Genomic DNA, 18,810 nt, shown 5'->3' on the forward strand with positions numbered 1-18,810 from the left:
GTAACTTTTTTTTTTTGTAGCCTACTATCAGAAATCTGTGTATACATTATTTACATTACAGTCAAAGACGTTTCCTGGTCATTTAGAGCAGCTACTATTTCTCTTTTCCTGTAAATATACAGGCACCCACATGCATAGTTAGTGTTGCCTGTTGAGCCTTTTTTTCAGACCTAGCAGGCTCGACGAGCAGGTGTGACAGAGGACGGTGGCATTTTCATATGTGATGGGTATAGAGTCTGCTAGTTCTAGCAAGATCTTCCACACTGATCATGACAACCAGAATGCTAAACAGTAGAGTACCTGTGCCTACCCTTAGGGTATTAATTTAACAGGAACCACTCCAAAATTTGGAACTTTGATGAATCCACCTTCTAAAAGAGGCAGAATAAACCTGAACTCTCAGAAATTCACTTAGGCTATCATGAGGACCAGGAGCTCCAATGAGCCCTTCCCTTGCAGTATTTGCGGCATCTATAGGGTGATGAAAACACACAGCAAGAGAGAGTAGGGAGAAAGGCAGTTCCCAGGGCACTCACATGTATCTGATTATTCCCGAAGCGCTTCTGAATCTCATAAAGCAGGCTGCCATCATTGAGCTCACTGAGGGTCGCCAGGTCATCGTTGGGAGCAGGCGGCATCAGCTTGACCTGGGGAGAGATAATAATGATCAGTTAGGCTTGTTCCCTGCACAGCTGGATGTCCCATTTTTAATTACAAGTCAAAAATTTAAAGATCACCTGAGTTTAAAATTGTTATTAATAGATCAAATTTTCGTTCAATGAAAAGGAACAAAAAACAATATTCAAAGCTGCAGAGAAATGTATTCAAATAAAAATTGCTGCTCTCGGGAGGCGCCTGTGGCTCAGTGACTAGGGCACTGGCCCTGTATACTAAGGGTGGCAGGTTCGAACCTGGCCCCAGCCAAACTGCAACAACAACAACAAAAAAAATAGCTGGGCATTGTAGTGGGTGCCTGTAGTCCCAGCTACTCGAGAGGCTGAGGCAGGAGAATTGCCTAAGCTCAAGAGCTGGAGGTTGGTGTGAGCTGTGATGCCACAGAACTCTACTGAGGGTGACAAAGTGAGACTCCGTCTCTAAAAAAAAAAAAAAGAATTTCTGCTTTCTACCTACTAGTGAGCACAAACACATGCCTCCCATGTTACCTGTGTCACTCGGTCATCTCATCTTCAAAACCGTTTCCACATGCTGCCGCCTCCCGTTCCCTGCTGTTGACTGGGACAGCCCGGCACTGCACCCAGCCTGCTGTGCGGCAGGCAGCTAGCTGAACAGCTCGCATTTTTGTCGTGTTCCCCAAGCTAATGCAAAACTTCTTGTGTTACTATTGTTGGCATGGAAAGGGAGCAATGTGTGTGGAATTTAGATTCTGTGTTCATGTAGGATGGGGCCAGATTTTAAAAGTAGATTCTAGCTCTTTGGCTTGTGATTTTTTTTTTGCAGTTTTTGGCTGGGGCCAGGTTTGAACCTGCCACCTCCTGCATATGGGGCCAGCGCCCTATTCCTTTGAGCCAAAGACACTACTCGGGCTTGTGATTTTTTTTCTGTTCAATATAAACACACTTTCTCATTCAATTTAATACAAAGGGAAAATTATAAAACTGCAATATTTCAAAAAAAGAAGACAAATTTGTATTCTTTAATTCAATGAAAGTCTATCATTTCCAAATTGGAAATGAGCATTGTTTAATTTTATGTGCACAGAATATGGTCTGTCTGAGAGTAGACATTTGATGCCATGTGACAGTATTGGGGTTTTACACATCAAACACAGAGGAACAAAAAGAATAAGAATTTTCTTATTAATGTGAGCTCTTTGATACCCACAGTAAATTTTTAATAACAGCCTGTTTTTTTGGTATTATTTGTATTAATGTTTGTATTCTTGTATAATATTTGTATCTGTCTTATTGTTGTATTAATCGTATATACTATTGCTAAATGATTATAACTATTTACCAGTTAAATATTTGTAAAATGAAAATTACCACACATTTTTTAAAAAACTAAATTTAGGACTTTTTTTGGTACTACCGAATGTATTACAATATGAAATTTTTCCCATGCGTTCATAAAATCATTCCAATCCTTTTGCAGATTGTTTCTAAACCTAATGTATTAATGGTAGAAACACAAACTCCACATTGCCATTGTCAAAAGGTCAAGAGTGATTTGTGTATACTTGGAAGGTGTCCGGACTATAGACTATTTGGTGTTGGAGATAAAACCATTTATATAAGTGAGAAACACAATATTCCAATTGTTATATGCTTATTTATTAAAACATTGATTTATAAAATATTCCACATCTCAGAAATGTCGAGATCAAGCTGTTCCCTTCCACCACTGAGATACACACACTCAAATATCTGAGGGTGCCATGTTCTCTACTTTGGTAACATTGAACAGAAATATATTTCAAAATACCTTTTAGGATTAACCTCCACAAAACAATGGAACATAATTTTATTAAAATTGGATATTTAATGTTGTGTTAGAAGCATAGTCTTAAGGCTTCGACACTGTCAGGAGAATCTATTTAAAGTAGTTCAGAGTCGTATGCCCAAACTGGCACGTTTTGCTGATAAAAATAGAAATCATAATGCTCCAGCTATCATAGTATTTTCTGGGCTGCCAGAAGAATTTTCGGGTTGTGTGATAGCAATTTTTTGACATCACACACGTTGTCCCACTTCAAAGCGTTCCACAGGCACCGAGTGTGCCTCAGACTGACAGCTCTGGGGAGGCTGAGCATAGGAGACGTGACGGCTGTCTTGGCTCGGCCCTCACGTGCATCAACTGGCAGTCTGAGCCAGGTAGATTTTAATTCTGTATTCATCCATCATATAAATTCAGGCTAAAAAACTGAAGACATTAATTTGAGCTTCCCCACTTTGAACGCTGAAAAAGCAAGCCCATTGATTATTTGTGTTCATTTGGGTGAATGATGTTTAAGTCCCAGTTGTGTACCTTCCTAGCTGTGAGCACTTAAATAATGTTTTGTCTTATCATGAAGCTGCTTTTAATTCTCTAATAAAACATGAGGACAGCAGTCCGTCCTTTAAGAGTGGCTGTGAGGACTGAAGTTACATGGCGGCTGGAACAAGCCTGCCCTGCAGCTCAGCGCACTCTCAGCGTGGTTAGCAGCCACCTAGAAGGGGCCTGGGGACTAGCAGTGACCTTTCCTCCAGCGTTGCCCTGGCTGCTCTGGACACAGCAAGGAAGCAGCAAGTATCAGGGCCCTGGGGTTCTCAGCAAAGGTGATCAGCCTCCCTCTGCTCTAGAAATCAGAGTTCTCCTTCACATATTTATTTCTGGGGAAGGATCTTCTGGTAAATAATATGTATGTTTTGAAGTGTGAGATTTAGCATCTTTGTTTAACTGTTCAACATCTTTAACTAATAGATGAGGAACTGGAAGCCCAGAGAGGCACATGTTTTTTTCTAGCTTCGCACAGCTGACAGGTCCCCAGAAGAAGCTGGAGGATGACAATGGGGAGCAGTGAAGGGTTCCAGCAGACGATGGTAAATCTCACAACATACGCTCAAGAATGCCAAGTTTTCTTGCTCAACTACTACTTGCCACAATTGAGTTAGTGGTTTAGCACAAAGGAGGAGAAAAGGATGATGTCTTTTCCCTCAGAGAATTTACAGTCTATTGTGGGATGAAATGAGATATAAGTAAGAAACTTTCAACTCAAACAGTCCATGAGGGACAAAACAAGATGCTCAGAAAAGAGGGGGAAAAAATCACTTTATTATTTTTTGAGACAGAGCCTCAAGCTGTCGCCCTGGGTAGAGTGCCGTGGCATCACAGCTCACAGTAACCTCCAACTCTTGGGCTCAAGTGATTCTCCTGCCTCCACCTCCCAAGTAGCTGGGACTACAGGCTGCCACCACAACGCCCGGCTATTTTTTTGGTTGTAGCCGTCATTGTTGTTTGGCAGGCCAGGGCTGAATTCAAACCTGCCAGCTCAGGTGTATGTGGCTGGTGCCTTAGCCGCTTGAGCCACAGGCGCCGAGCCAAAGAAATCACTTTAGATCAGATGGTCCAAGAAGTCCCCTGTGAAGAGGTCACGGTGAAATTGAATTTGAAGAGAGTTTAAGCTGGAAGTCCTTAGGATGTGGAAGAAGATTGTCCCAGGGAGAGAGAAGAACAAGGGAAGGCTTTCGGGTCAGGTCAGTGCTGGAGCCCCTGGGGTCTGCCTGGTGTGGATGGAACCGCAGAAGACATCACTGAAGGAGTCAGGGAAGCTTTGGAGGCCGCAGGGAAACACTGCTTACCTCTGCCAATTATGAAGGCATGCAGGGGTTTATGTGAGTGGGTCGGGGGCGGCAAGATCACCCCAATGTCACCAAGGTGATGCTTTGGCAGTTTGTGGAAGGGAGGTCAAGAGTGACAGGACCAGCTAGCAAGTTCTCAGGGGTCCTCAAACTACGACCTGCAGGCCACATGAGGCAGTGTGATTGTATTTGTTCCCGTTTTTTTTTTTTTTACTTCAAAATAAGATATGTGCAGTGTGCATAGGAATTTGTTCACAGTTTTTTTTTTTTTAACCATAGTCTGGCCCTCCAACGGTCTGAAGGACAGTGAACTGGCCTCCTGTTTAAAAAGTTTGAAGACCTGTGCGATAAAGAGGCCCTATGAAGGGCTAGAAAGGAGGAAGATGGATTGACTTTGATGTATTCAAGAAAGAGGAGCTTAGAATTGTGATGGCTATTCAGGGTTTTTCTGGTTCCTATGAAATGAACTACTTTTTCAAGTTCTTCAAAGTATGACATTAAGTACTTAATGAGATTATATAAAGTATATAGATCACTTTGGGTAACAGGGACATTTTAACAATGCTCATTTTTTCCAGCCATAAGCATGGTATGTTCTTCCATTTGTTAACCTCGTCTGCTATTTTTTCTCAGGACTTCTTAGTTCTCTCTGTAGAAATATCACCTAACCCCAGTGAGAACAGCCCACCTGATGAAGTCCCAAAGCTACAGATGCTGGCCGGAGAGAAGGGAACACTTACTGTTAGCAGGACAGCAAACCAACACAGCCCTTTTGGAAAAAAGTAAGGGGAATCCTCAAAGAACTGAAAGTTGACCTCTGATCTTATTACTAATTATCTACCCAGAAGAAAAAACATCATTTTACCTTAAGAACATTTGCACTAGAGTGTTTATCGCAGCTCAATTCACATTGCTAAGATGTGAAAATAATTCAAGTGCCCATCAACTCACGAATGGATTAATAAACTAAATGGTTAAATAAACTATGGTATATGTACACCATGGGATACTATTCAGCCACAAAGAAAGATGGAGACTTCACATCTTTTATATTTACTTAGACAGAGTTGGAGAACATCTTCCTGATACTTCCTGTGTAAAGTATCACAAGAATGGAAAAGCAAGCATCCCATATACTCGGTCCTAATATCTAGTAGATGGACAACTGCACACCCACACAAGGAAAAAATCACAATGAAATTCAAGTTGGGGGTGAAGCGAGAGGGGGCTTGGTGATCTCTCACCTGGGTACAAGGTAGGGGTAAATGGTACACTTCCTGGGTGAAGGGCTCAAATACAACTTGGACTTCACCTGACAAACACAAACAATGTAACCTAATTGTGCCCATATTTTCGTTGGAAAAAAAAAAGAAAGAAAGGAATCACCCTACTCCACTGTGCACACTTGATTCTTTAGCTGCAATTAGTTTAGACAAAATTGGAAGTTTTCTTGTATAGATGGACAACTTTGCTCTATTCCAGTCTCACAGACTAGAATGTTAGCCCTTGGATATAAAATGGATCTAGAAAACAAGTGCCGATGGGTCAGTATGTATTTTCTAGAAGTGAAAAGACCAGTGGCAAAAATCCTTGTATGCCGAGATACGTGAGAGAGAACTGTCACCATCAACTTGGGGATCGATGTAAATATCTTTTTTCTAGTATCTTTCGAAGAATTTCTCTGAAGTACATAAACTTACACACACAGAGACAGCCCACAATGTTATGTGTGCATATATGTATTACAAAAAATTAGTACATACATTCATATGTGTACACAAGTTAATAGTATCACTGCCATAACTTTGAGTAATGCAAAAGGAGGGTAAAAATCTCTAGCAAGATAGCACATATATTTAACTCTCCAAGCAATGATTACAAAGGAGAAAAATCAACAAGATATTTTTTTCTTCAGGAGTAAGACTAAGATAATAAAATGCCTCTTATGGCTGCAATGCTAACAATTTCAATGCAAATTTTTATGTGCACATGTAGAAGAGTCCTAACAGAAGTTCTGCATTTGTTGTGCTGAGCCCGGAAGAGCCATCACAGACATCTCACTGTTATTCTTGTGGATTCTCATCTTCAGTGGCACAGCTGTTCCATGAGTTAGAGAAAAATACTAGGCTGACAGTAAAAATGTCAATACTCCTCAGCCTGTTTATAGTAACAAAATGAGACAAACCCAGTGTTAGAGTAGATCAGGGAAAGAATTCCCTGCATTTTTCAGATTGAGATTCCAAAATGGTCAGGGAGGAAGCTTTGATGGCAATCTTATGCATGGTTATCAAAAGGGATACATTCCTTATGAATATTTCAAAAGCATAGTGACAGCTGATCAGTACAAAGAAAAAAATCTGTGAGTATTTCGTAAATGCTGGCTAAATAGTGTACGCTTATACTACCAACATCTTCCAAACAATTATAACACTACTCCAAACAGATGTCAGATAAATACGTAAAAAAGACTACGTATCTCTTTAGAACAGACCGTAATTGCTTTAATTATATATATTTCCAACAAGAAAGATCCAAAATACAAAATAGATATAAAATTCACAATAGAAGGTTAGGAAGAGGCGGAGCAAGATGGCAGCCGAGTAACAGCTTCCTTGCATCTGGGCACCGTGAGTCTGGGGAGATAGGACTCCAGGCATCTCCGGCTGGTGGGAACTGCCTAGCATCACTCCTATGAGGATACAGGGAGTCAGCGAGAGACTTCTGGACCCCAAGAGGAGGACTAAAACAGTGGAAAACCAGCAAGTGGTCGCATGTGTTCAATCCGTCTAAACCCGCCCACAACTGTAAGTTCAGTAGCAGCGAGACTGCAAACCAGAAAGGCCTTACCTGTGAACTGTTTTGATGTCCTTGGACTTGGCACTGAGTTGAACTGCCCTGGGGAGGGCCTGAGCGGGAGTGCGGAGAACTTCGGCCGTTGTCTAGGGCCCCAGTCTGGGCCGCTGAGCCAGACGGAGCTAATAGTGTTTTGCGGTGGGTCACACGGAACCATTGCCAGTGATCTGCCCCGGCAAGCTCTGCCCTCAGGGTCGCAGAGCTAGAAACGGGTGGGAGCTTGTAACCCAGCAACCAAGTAGCCTAAGGGTGGGGTCTGAGCCGCCTTGCAGCCCTAACCCTCAGGGGCAGAGTGAGACCGGTTTTGGCACACTGGGTAAGTGGATAGCCACTTCAGCAGTGATTCCAGCGAGAAAGCTGGGAAAGCTTCTGCTCAGCAAGTTTACAAGTTCAAAGTGCCTTTTAAGTGGGCTGAAGAGAGATTTAGGGTGTCTACCTGCTGGGGTTTGAGAAATCAGCAGCCTCCAGTCGTATCAGAACTGTGACTAACATCTCATACCCCAGAAGACCACGTGTTGCCCAGACAATATTCAATAACATATACAAACTGCTTGGTTTTTGGTTGTGTATTTTTTTCTTTTTTTTTGTTTGTTTGGTTTTTTTGTTTGTTTGTTTATTTTGACATTGTTGATGTTCTTTTGTTTTTTAATTTCAATCTTTTCCAAACAGATCCCTTTTTCTTTCTCAATTTTTCTAGTTTAATTATAATTTCCCATTGCTGCCTTTTTTAATAACTACAACTTCATTTTTGCTAGTGTTTCTACCCCTATCATTTGGTTTTTCACCCAATTGTATCCCCGTAAAGTTTTCTGTTTGCTTGTTTTGGTTTGATTTATAGCATTTTTGTCTTTCCTCTCTACTTGGTGGAGGTGGGGTACTGTGTCTGATCAGGTTAGCAAAGACCTGCTGACCTCAAGGGAACCACACAACTGGGCATCCCCAGAAGGTGGGGTTTTTTAAGGTTGTAACGTCAAAGTACCCTACTGTACACCTATATTGCCCTGTCTCCCTCTTTCTGTACCTCTCTTCTTTTTGTCAATATTCCTTATCCCCACCCCCTCTCCTTTCTCTATCTTTCTTTTTTTTTCTTATCACTCGGTCCTCCTTTCTTTCATCCCTTTTTTGCTCCTCAACCTTCTCACCCTTCTGGTCCTGTAATCCTTAGTCCACAGGCACAAGAACTTAAAGAGCAAGAGGAAGTGAAAGGAAAATTAGGGCAAGGAAACAGATAAAAGAAATCACTCATGAGGAAGAATCAGCAGAAAACTCCAGGCAACATGAAGAACCAGTCCAGAACAACCCCACCAAGGGACCATGAGGTAGCTACTGCAGAGGATTCCACCTATAATGAAATGTTAGGAATGACAGAAAGGGAATTTAGAATACACATGTTGAAAACAATGAAAGAAATGATGGAAACAATGAAGGAAACTGCTAATAAAGTGGAAAATAACCAAAAGGAAATCCAAAAACAGAATCAAATCAGAGATGAACGATATGAAGAATATAAAAAGGACATAGCAGAGCTGAAGGAAATGAAACAGTCAATCAGGGAACTTAAAGATGCAATGGAAAGTATCAGCAACAGGTTAGACCATGCAGAAGAAAGAATTTCAGAGGTAGAAGACAAAGTTTTTGAGATAACTCAGATAGTAAAAGAGGCAGAAAAGAAGAGAGAGAAAGCAGAACGTTCACTGTCAGAATTATGGGACTTTATGAAGCGTTCCAACATACGAGTTATAGGAATTCTAGAAGGGGAAGAAGAATGCCCCAGAGGAATGGAAGCCATACTAGAGAATATTATAAAAGAAAATTTCCCAAACATCACCAAAGATTCTGACACACTGCTTTCACAGGGATATCGGACCCAAGGTCACCTCAACTCTAACCGAGCTTCTCCAAGACACATTGTGATGAACCTGTCCAAAGTCAAGACAAAAGAAAAGATTCTGCAAGCTGCCAGGAGTAAGCGCCAGTTGACCTACAGGGGCAAATCCATCAGAGTGACCGCAGACTTCTCTAATGAAACTTTCCAAGCAAGAAGACAATGGTCATCTACCTTTAATCTACTTAAACAGAACAATTTCCAGCCCAGAATTCTGTACCCTGCTAAGCTAAGCTTCAAAATTGATGGAGAAATCAAATCATTTACGGATATACAAACATTGAGGAAATTCGCCACAACAAGACCGGCTCTACAGGAAATACTTCAACCTGTTCTGCACACTGACCACCACAATGGATCAGCAGCAAAATAAGAACTCAGAAATCAAAGGACAGAACCTAACCTCCACACTGATGCAAAAGATAAAACTAAGCAATGGACTCTCACCAAATAAGACGAATAGAATACTACCACACTTATCAATTATCTCCATAAATGTTAATGGCTTGAATTCCCCACTGAAGAGACATAGATTGGTTGACTGGATTAAAAAACACAAGCCATCCATTTGCTGTCTGCAAGAAAAACACCTGGCTTCAAAAGACAAATTAAAGCTCCGAGTCAAGGGTTGGAAGACAATTTTTCAGGCAAATGGAATTCAGAAGAACAGAGGAGTTGCAATCTTATTTTCAGATACATGTGGATTTAAAGCAACTAAAGTCAAAAAAGACAAAGATGGTCACTTTATATTGGTCAAGGGAAAACTACAACAAGAAGACATTTCAATTCTAAATATTTATGCACCCAATTTAAATGCTCCCAGATTCTTGAAACAGACCTTACTCAGTCTGAGCAATATGATATCTGATAATAGCATCATAACAGGGGACTTTAACACACCTCTCACAGAGCTGGACAGATCCTCTAAACAGAAATTAAACAAAGATATAAGAGATTTAAATGAGACCCTAGAACAACAATGCTTGATAGACGCATATAGAACACTCCACCCCAAAGACAAAGAATATACATTCTTCTCATCACCCCATGGAACATTCTCCAAAATTGATCATATCCTGGGACACAAAACAAATATCAACAGAATCAAAAGAATTGAAATTTTACCTTGTATCTTTTCAGACCATAAGGCACTAAAGGTGGAACTCAACTCTAACAAAAATGCTCGACCCCACTCAAAGGCATGGAAATTAAACAATCTTCTATTGAATAACACATGGGTGAAGGAAGAAATAAAACAGGAAATCATTAACTTCCTTGAGCATAACAACAATGAAGACACAAGCTACCAAAACCTGTGGGATACTGCAAAAGCAGTTCTGAGAGGAAAATTCATCGCTTTAGATGCCTACATTCGAAAAACAGAAAGAGAGCACATCAACAATCTCACAAGAGATGTTATGGAATTGGAAAAAGAAGAACAATCTAAGCCTAAACTCAGTAGAAGAAAAGAAATATCCAAAATCAAATCAGAGATCAATGAAATTGAAAACAAAAGAATCATTCAGAAAATTAATGAAACAAGGAGTTGGTTTTTTGAAAAAATAAATAAAATAGATAAACCATTGGCCAGACTAACTAGAAATAGAAAAGTAAAATCTCCAGTAACCTCAATCAGAAACGATAAAGGGGAAATAACAACGGATCCCACAGAGATACAAGAGATCATCTCTGAATACTACCAGAAACTCTATGCCCAGAAATTTGACAATGTGAAGGAAATGGATCAATATTTGGAATCACACCCTCTCCCTAGACTTAGCCAGGAAGAAATAGAGCTCCTGAACAGACCAATTTCAAGCACCAAGATCAAAGAAACAATAAAAAAGCTTCCAACTAAAAAATGCCCTGGTCCAGATGGCTTCACTCCAGAATTCTATGAAACCTTCAAGGAAGAGCTTATTCCTGTACTGCAGAAATTATTCCAAAAAACTGAGGAAGAAGGAATCTTACCCAACACATTCTATGAAGCAAACATCACCCTGATACCAAAACCAGGAAAAGACCCAAACAAAAAGGAGAATTTCAGACCAATCTCACTCATGAACATAGATGGAAAAATTCTCAACAAAATCCTAGCCAATAGATTACAGCTTATCATCAAAAAAGTCATTCATCATGATCAAGTAGGCTTCATCCCAGGGATGCAAGGCTGGTTTAACATACGCAAGTCCATAAACGTTATCCACCATATTAACAGAGGCAAAAATAAAGATCACATGATCCTCTCAATAGATGCAGAAAAAGCTTTTGATAAAATCCAGCATCCTTTTCTAATTAGAACACTGAAGAGTATAGGCATAAGTGGCACATTTCTAAAACTGATTGAAGCTATCTACGACAAACCCACAGCCAATATTTTACTGAATGGAGTAAAACTGAAAGCTTTTCCTCTTAGAACTGGAACCAGACAAGGTTGTCCTCTGTCACCTTTACTATTCAACATAGTGCTGGAAGTTCTAGCCAATACAATTAGGCAAGACAAGGAAATAAAGGGAATCCAAATGGGAGCAGAGGAGGTCAAACTCTCCCTCTTTGCTGACGACATGATCTTATACTTAGAGAACCCCCAAGACTCAACCACAAGACTCCTAGAAGTCATCAAAAAATACAGTAATGTTTCAGGATATAAAATCAATGTCCACAAGTCAGTAGCCTTTGTATACACCAATAACAGTCAAGATGAGAAGCTAATTAAGGACACAACTCCCTTCACCATAGTCTCAAAGAAAATAAAACACCTAGGAATATACCTAACGAAGGAGGTGAAGGACCTCTATAAAGAAAACTATGAACTCCTCAGAAAGGAAATAGCAGAGGATATTAACAAATGGAAGAACATACCATGCTCATGGATGGGAAGAATCAACATTGTTAAAATGTCTATACTTCCCAAAGCAATCTACCTATTCAATGCCATTCCTATCAAAGTACCTACATTGTACTTTCAAGATTTGGAAAAAATGATTCTGCGTTTTGTATGGAACCGGAAAAAACCCCATATAGCTAAGGCAGTTCTTAGTAACAAAAATAAAGCTGCGGGCATCAGCATACCAGATTTTAGTCTGTACTACAAAGCCATAGTGCTCAAGACAGCATGGTACTGGCACAAAAACAGAGACATAGACACTTGGAATAGAATTGAACACCAAGAAATGAAACTAACATCTTACAACCACCTAATCCTCGATAAACCAAACAAGAACTTACCTTGGGGGAAAGACTCCCTATTCAATAAATGGTGTTGGGAGAACTGGATGTCTACATGTAAAAGACTGAAACTGGACCCACACCTTTCCCCACTCACAAAAATTGATTCAAGATGGATAAAGGACTTAAATTTAAGGCATGAAACAATAAAAATCCTCAAAGAAAGCATAGGAAAAACATTGGAAGATATTGGCCTGGGGGAAGACTTCATGAAGAAGACTGCAATGGCAATTGCAACAACAAAAAAAATAAACAAATGGGACTTCATTAAACTGAAAAGCTTCTGTACAGCTAAGGAGACAATAACCAAAGCAAAGAGACAACCCACACAATGGGAAAGGATATTTGCATATTTTCAATCAGACAAAAGTTTGATAACCAGGATCTATAGAGAACTCAAATTAATCCACATGAAAAAAGCCAACAATCCCTTATATCAATGGGCAAGAGACATGAATAGAACTTTCTCTAAAGACGACAGACGAATGGCTAACAACCACATGAAAAAATGTTCATCATCTCTATATATTAGAGAAATGCAAATCAAAACATCCCTGAGATATCATCTAACCCCAGTGAGAATGGCCCACATCACAAAATCTCAAAACTGCAAATGCTGGCGTGGATGTGGAGAGAAGGGAACACTTTTACACTGCTGGTGGGACTGCAAACTAGTACAACCCTTCTGGAAGGAAGTATGGAGAAACCTCAAAGCACTCAAGCTAGACCTCCCATTCGATCCTGCAATCCCATTACTGGGCATCTACCCAGAAGGAAAAAAATCCTTTTATCATAAGGACACTTGTACTAGACTGTTTATTGCAGCTCAATTTACAATCGCCAAAATGTGGAAAGAGCCTAAATGCCCACCAACCCAGGAATGGATTAACAAGCTGTGGTATATGTATACCAAGGAATACTATTCAGCCATTAAAAAAAATGGAGACTTTACATCCTTCGTATTAACCTGGATGGAAGTGGAAGACATTATTCTTAGTAAAGCATCACAAGAATGGAGAAGCATGAATCCTATGTACTCAATCTTGATATGAGGACAATTAATGACAATTAAGGTTATGGGCGGGGGAAGCAGAAAGAGGGATGGAGGGAGGGGGGTGGGGCCTTAGTGTGTGTCACACTTTATGGGGGCAAGACATGATTGCAAGAGGGACTTTACCTAACAATTGTAATCAGTGTAACTGGCTTATTGTACCCTCAATGAATCCCCAACAATAAAATAAAAAAAAAGAAAAAAAAAAAAAAAGAAGGTTAGGAAGAACTTAGAAGAAACATTTTGAGAAATGTTTTGAGATCTACACCAAATTTAGGCTTGAACATATTCTGAATATTCTGATCCTTTGTCTCCTGTTTCGACGACACTTAGAGTACACGAGTTTTCACTGTCTTATTTTGTTGGTTTGTGTGTTTGTGATCTCTCTCTGGGATATGAGTTATACATATCCCGGGGCTGGAAGCTTGATGGGCAACAGAGATGGTCTCACATATGGGATGTGGTAAAGGCAGTTTAGGTGGAAAAAGTCCATTATGTATAAATGAGGAGGAAGATGTCAGTAGGTGGGAGAAAAAGTGGTGCCCGTAAAGACCCTAATGGGACTGGCTGATAGTCTGACAAGCGCTTCCAAAGCTCACACCCGTGGCCATGCCTGGACAGCCTGGCAGGAGGCATTCTTCCCTTTGTTATTTTCTCAGATGCTTCTTATACAGTGAGATCTGTCAGACCCTGTCACTTCCTACCCCTTCACTTGCCTGAGAATCAACATGTTGGTATATAAACATGCTGGTGTTTCTGTGGACTATAGGAACAAAATTCTTGCCAATCTTCAAAACCTGCTGTGGTGCCCCTAAAAGAGAGCTGGATATGAAATGAGAGAAGTATCTGTTATCTACGCAATTTGCTTAACTTTCTTGAGTGCAAGTTTGGTCAATTTAAAACTCAGTTTGAGGGTGGCACCTGTGGCTCAAGGAGTAGGGTGCTGGCCCCATATATCAGAGGAGCAGAGGAGGTGGGTTCAAATCCAGCTCTGGCCAAAAACCACAACAAAAAAAAGAAAGAAAGAAAGAAAAAGAAAAAAACCTCCGTTTGAGGCTGGGTATAGTGGCTCATGCCTGTAATCTCAGCACTCTGTGAGGCCAAAGCATGTGGATTGCTCGAGCTCAGGAGTTCAAGACCAGCCTGAGGCAGAGCAAGACCCCGTCTCTACTAAATATAGACAAACCAACTGGGCGTTGTAGTGCAGGCCTGTAGTCCCAGCTACTCGGTAGGCTGAGGCAAGAGTCTGAGGTTTCTGTGAGCTGTGATGCCACATTACTCTACCCAGGGTGACTGAGTGAGGCTCTGTCTCAAAAACAACAATAACAACAAACCAATTCAGTTTGAAACTTGAGTTTGAGTAGTGAGAATGGATAACTTGCTCACAGTGATATTTTGAGAATTAAGATAATGAGGTGACATGATTGCAAGAGGGACTTTACCTAACAATTGCAATCAGTGTAACCTGGCTTATTGTACCCTCAATGAATCCCCAAGAATAAAAAAAAAAAAAAAGATAATGAGGTGAAAGCATTTCCAAGCCTTGGACTGTTAGCCTATATAAAATGTTATTTTGTATTATATGTTTTCTAAAATAACCTACATTTACATTGAAAGAAATAAAGCCCAGTGGATGTGTAGAGTGGAATTAGATGAATTAAGGGCTATTACTGTAGTGAATAGAAGACTTGAGTCAGCTGTCAAAACCGAATATATAGTCAGTCTGTAGAAATCATGACAATGAAAAGAATACACATCTCTAATTGAGCTTGCACTCTGTTCTTGGTAATTGGTTATAACTTATGGCCCTCACCTACTGGCATCTCCGTAACAACCACACAAGATTGGCACTGTGTCCCCATTGTACACATGAGACTCGTAGTGAGGTCGTGGAACTTCCAATGTCACAGAGCTCCTATCTGCAGACCTGAGCCAGAGCTTCTGTGTAACTCTGAGCCCCTTTCTCGCCTCCAGGTTGCCCTCACTGAATGAAATGAAGACCTGACTTGAATTTCAGGCTTGAATCAAATGTAAATAAATATTCTCTGAAAGGAAATAAGAGAGGAAGAAAAGAAATTAAAAATTTAGGTAACCGGAAGGAGAATGGAAAAAGAGGGCAGGGGAGGGTCAGATGGGGTCTGAGGGGAAACGAAGGTGGGAAGGGAAAAGAAAAAAGAACGACTTGCACATCTTTAAGCAAATTAAGAAGATTCTTTGTTCTCAAGGATATAAAAAATATTAATTTTAGAGCTACTCAGAAACTTTGAAAAGGTTAAATCAAGCCCTTAATATTTACTTAAATAGATATTATTTGATCATATCTGCATTTTATAAAAATCTGGAAGCAGAGATGCTAAGTGGTTTTTATTTTAATTTTTAAAAAATTCTGTATTACACATTTCTCTTTGAAATATTAATCAGAATGTTAAGACTGTGGAGAGTCTTTACTGAAGCCTTCTGTGAGATGTGAGTGTGTGCCACCTGTTATCTGGTCAGCCAGCATCTTCCCCTGGAGGGCAGCATGGCCGCCTGGTGGCCAAGATGTCACAGAGCCTGGGGCACACAGTGGAGGTGACAGTGAGTGGCCATCAGATACAGAATATGCGAACATAAAACCCAGGCAGCAGCCAGCTCCTCTTTGACACCACACTAATGGAATGTGGTTACAATCACTGTAAATATCTAGGAAAAAATGATTAAAAGCCTGCCTTGAAAAGAGAAACACCATTCTAGGAAGACTATACTGGGCATTTTTGTGTGTGAATAACCTCTTATTTTTGAAGAGTGATTTTTGTATTTTAGAAACATCTTGTTAAATTACCACTTGAAAGCAATTGATTTGCTTATTAGAAACTATTCTGACTCCACAGAGGGACACATTTCAGCACCTTGATGAAAAGGTTGACCTAGTTTGCTCTTCTTTAATTAAATTAATAGCTTGTATACTACTGCTAAACCCAATACCTAATTAACAGGTTGAAAGCATATTAATAAAAATGCAGAATAAATTCACAAGTAAACATTGACTATAAGTCATGCAACATCTATAAATAGTTCAAAACATTTTGAATGTTAGTAAATTTGAATAGAAAATCAATTAACCTTAGAGTTTCCACACATTTCTATAATGAATTAAGAAAAACATACTTCAAAACAATGCTAATAAAAATAAAAAATTTTAAAGTATCTCTAATTTATCCAAGAACTCTAAGGAATAACATCAATATTCCAATTTTTAATTTTATAATAAATTAAAATTTAAGAAGCAGAACCCTATCTAGTTACAGTGATCAATAGTTAATAATACTTAATTCCTTTGATTACACACCTACCATGACAGAATTGAATGATGCAAAATAATACCTAATCAAGAAACTAATTATTCAAAAAAATAAATGTTCCTTCCTCCAAAACAAAAAACATATATGAAATTATTTTGGCAAAGCTAAACTTGAACTGGCAATTGGTATATATCTTCATAACAAGTGAATGCAAACCATAATGAATCTTAATTCCAAGTGGTTATCTGTGAAAACAATTAGGAAACAAACCACCCGTGGGTTCCAACTATTGAAAAATACTCATAATTTTTTTCCTTAACACTCATTGCAAACTATTTTGAGTCTCAAATATCTGTAATTATAAAGCAGTCCATTAAATTGCTGAATTTTATGGACATAAGTGTTACCATATATGAGGAAATGGATATGTTAAAACATGAGCAAATACAGGTGGCGCCTGTGGCTCAGTTGGTAGGGCGCCGGCCCCATATACCGAGGGTGGCGGGTTCAAACCCGGCCCTGGCCAAACTGCAACCAAAAAATAGCCGGGCGTTGTGGCGGCCGCCTGTAGTCCCAGCTACTCGGGAGGCTGAGGCAAGAGAATCGCTTAAGCCCAGGAGTTGGTGGTTGCTGTGAGCTGTGTGAGGCCACGGCACTCTACCGAGGGCCATAAAGTGAGACTCTGTCTCTACAAAAAAAAAAAAAAAAAACATGAGCAAATTAAAGTTATTTTCCTCTAGTACAGGCTATTAATTATAGGACATTCTTAAACAGCAACTGGAAAGTGAAAGTTATGTCAGACACTAAAGTATATGAATAACATGGATCAGAAACGCTTGGAATGTGAATGGAAGATAACAGGACCCTTAAGAAATTAAGAAGTGTTTTGCTTTAAAATTTTCCTAACTCTTAATTAGCCTTTGCTATCAACAGAGTCTATTCCCCCCAAATTCATATGTTGAAACCCACAAACCCAGTGTGACTGTATTCAGAGATGACCTATAAGCGTAGGTAATTTATATGTTACAGGAGGTCATAGGAGGGGGGCCTTGATTCCACAGTGTTAATAGAGACTCCGAGAGTGAGCGCAGTCTCCCTACTCCCTTCCCTCCCTCCCTTTATTCCCCACAGGCCCCAGGAGAGGGCTCCAAAGGGACAAGGCTGTGACTCCTGGTGTGATCCAACTTCCCAGCCCCATAACCATGAGAGAGAAATTCCTGCTGTGTAAACTATCCAGGCTGTGGGATTTTGTTCTGGCCATTGGAGCAGATCAACATACCCACTAAAATTTAAAAGCATTTCAAAATTTTGCCTATCTCTTTTAGCTACTTTAAATAAAAAAATAATGAAATTAAAATTAAATTTTAAAAAGTTTATCTTTAGAAAACCTGGCTAAAGTAACTTTGACAATATTCAAAATCAGATACAATGAAACAAGCTATTTTCAAGTATACAAATAAACATTTATAAAAACTAAATATTTAAAAATCATTTATTTCTGAGGCAATGACATAAGAAAATAATTTCGATAACCCTGAGCTTATTATCCTCCCAAATCCCAAGTTATAGCTCATGACTTGAGAAGTGGTATACACAAATGTGCACACACACAATAGGACCACACAACACACACAGACACTCGGACAACGCAACACCAAGGGTTAGTTACGGTAAGTGGCCGGTCTGCCCTACTTGCTCATAAATATTTGGACAGTTGAAGGAAAATAAAAACATAAACTGTACAATAACCTAAATAGTGACAAATGACCCAACTGTAAATACGCTAGAAGTGACACACTGGCTGAGCTTACAGTCCTGCTGTGTAAGGGAAAACTGTAAAATTCAAATATTGGTAAAGTGAAAGAGCAATTATGTTTGTTAATGATTAGTACAATTCCCTATTTAATTATGGAAACAGTAACCAAAATATTAACCTACATTCATTATTCTTTCTTTAAATAGCAGTGAGTGGATGTTTTCCTTTTTTAAATATGTTGGAGTTTAAAATATGGATTTATCTGAAAAGACACGGGCAGACATGCAGTCAGGGCACAGTCACCTGCTCAGGCCTGGTGGAGCTGCTCACTGGGGGGCTCTCCGGTGCGCCGTCCGGGGGCTGCTGCTGACAGGGACCTTTGGTTGCATCTTTGAACATAATGTCTTTTTCCAACAAACTGTCTTGCTTGGCAATTGGTAACACCAGGGGACTACTAC

General features: G+C 39.8%; 1 protein-coding gene across 1 annotated transcript in view; it reads right to left on the reverse strand.

Moving 5' to 3' along the window:
* The window catches only part of MYO16 (myosin XVI), a 643,638-nt gene that overhangs the window by 323,738 nt on the left and 301,090 nt on the right, over positions 1-18,810 (reverse strand). The window contains exons 10-11 of the mRNA XM_053563761.1: positions 18,656-18,806; positions 537-647 (exon numbers count right to left, since the gene is read on the reverse strand). Of these exons, the coding sequence (XP_053419736.1) occupies positions 537-647; positions 18,656-18,806 (262 nt within the window). The remainder of the gene's footprint in view (positions 1-536; positions 648-18,655; positions 18,807-18,810) is intronic.

Source organism: Nycticebus coucang, chromosome 15, assembly GCF_027406575.1.
Source record: "Nycticebus coucang isolate mNycCou1 chromosome 15, mNycCou1.pri, whole genome shotgun sequence".
Lineage (NCBI taxonomy): Eukaryota > Metazoa > Chordata > Mammalia > Primates > Lorisidae > Nycticebus > Nycticebus coucang.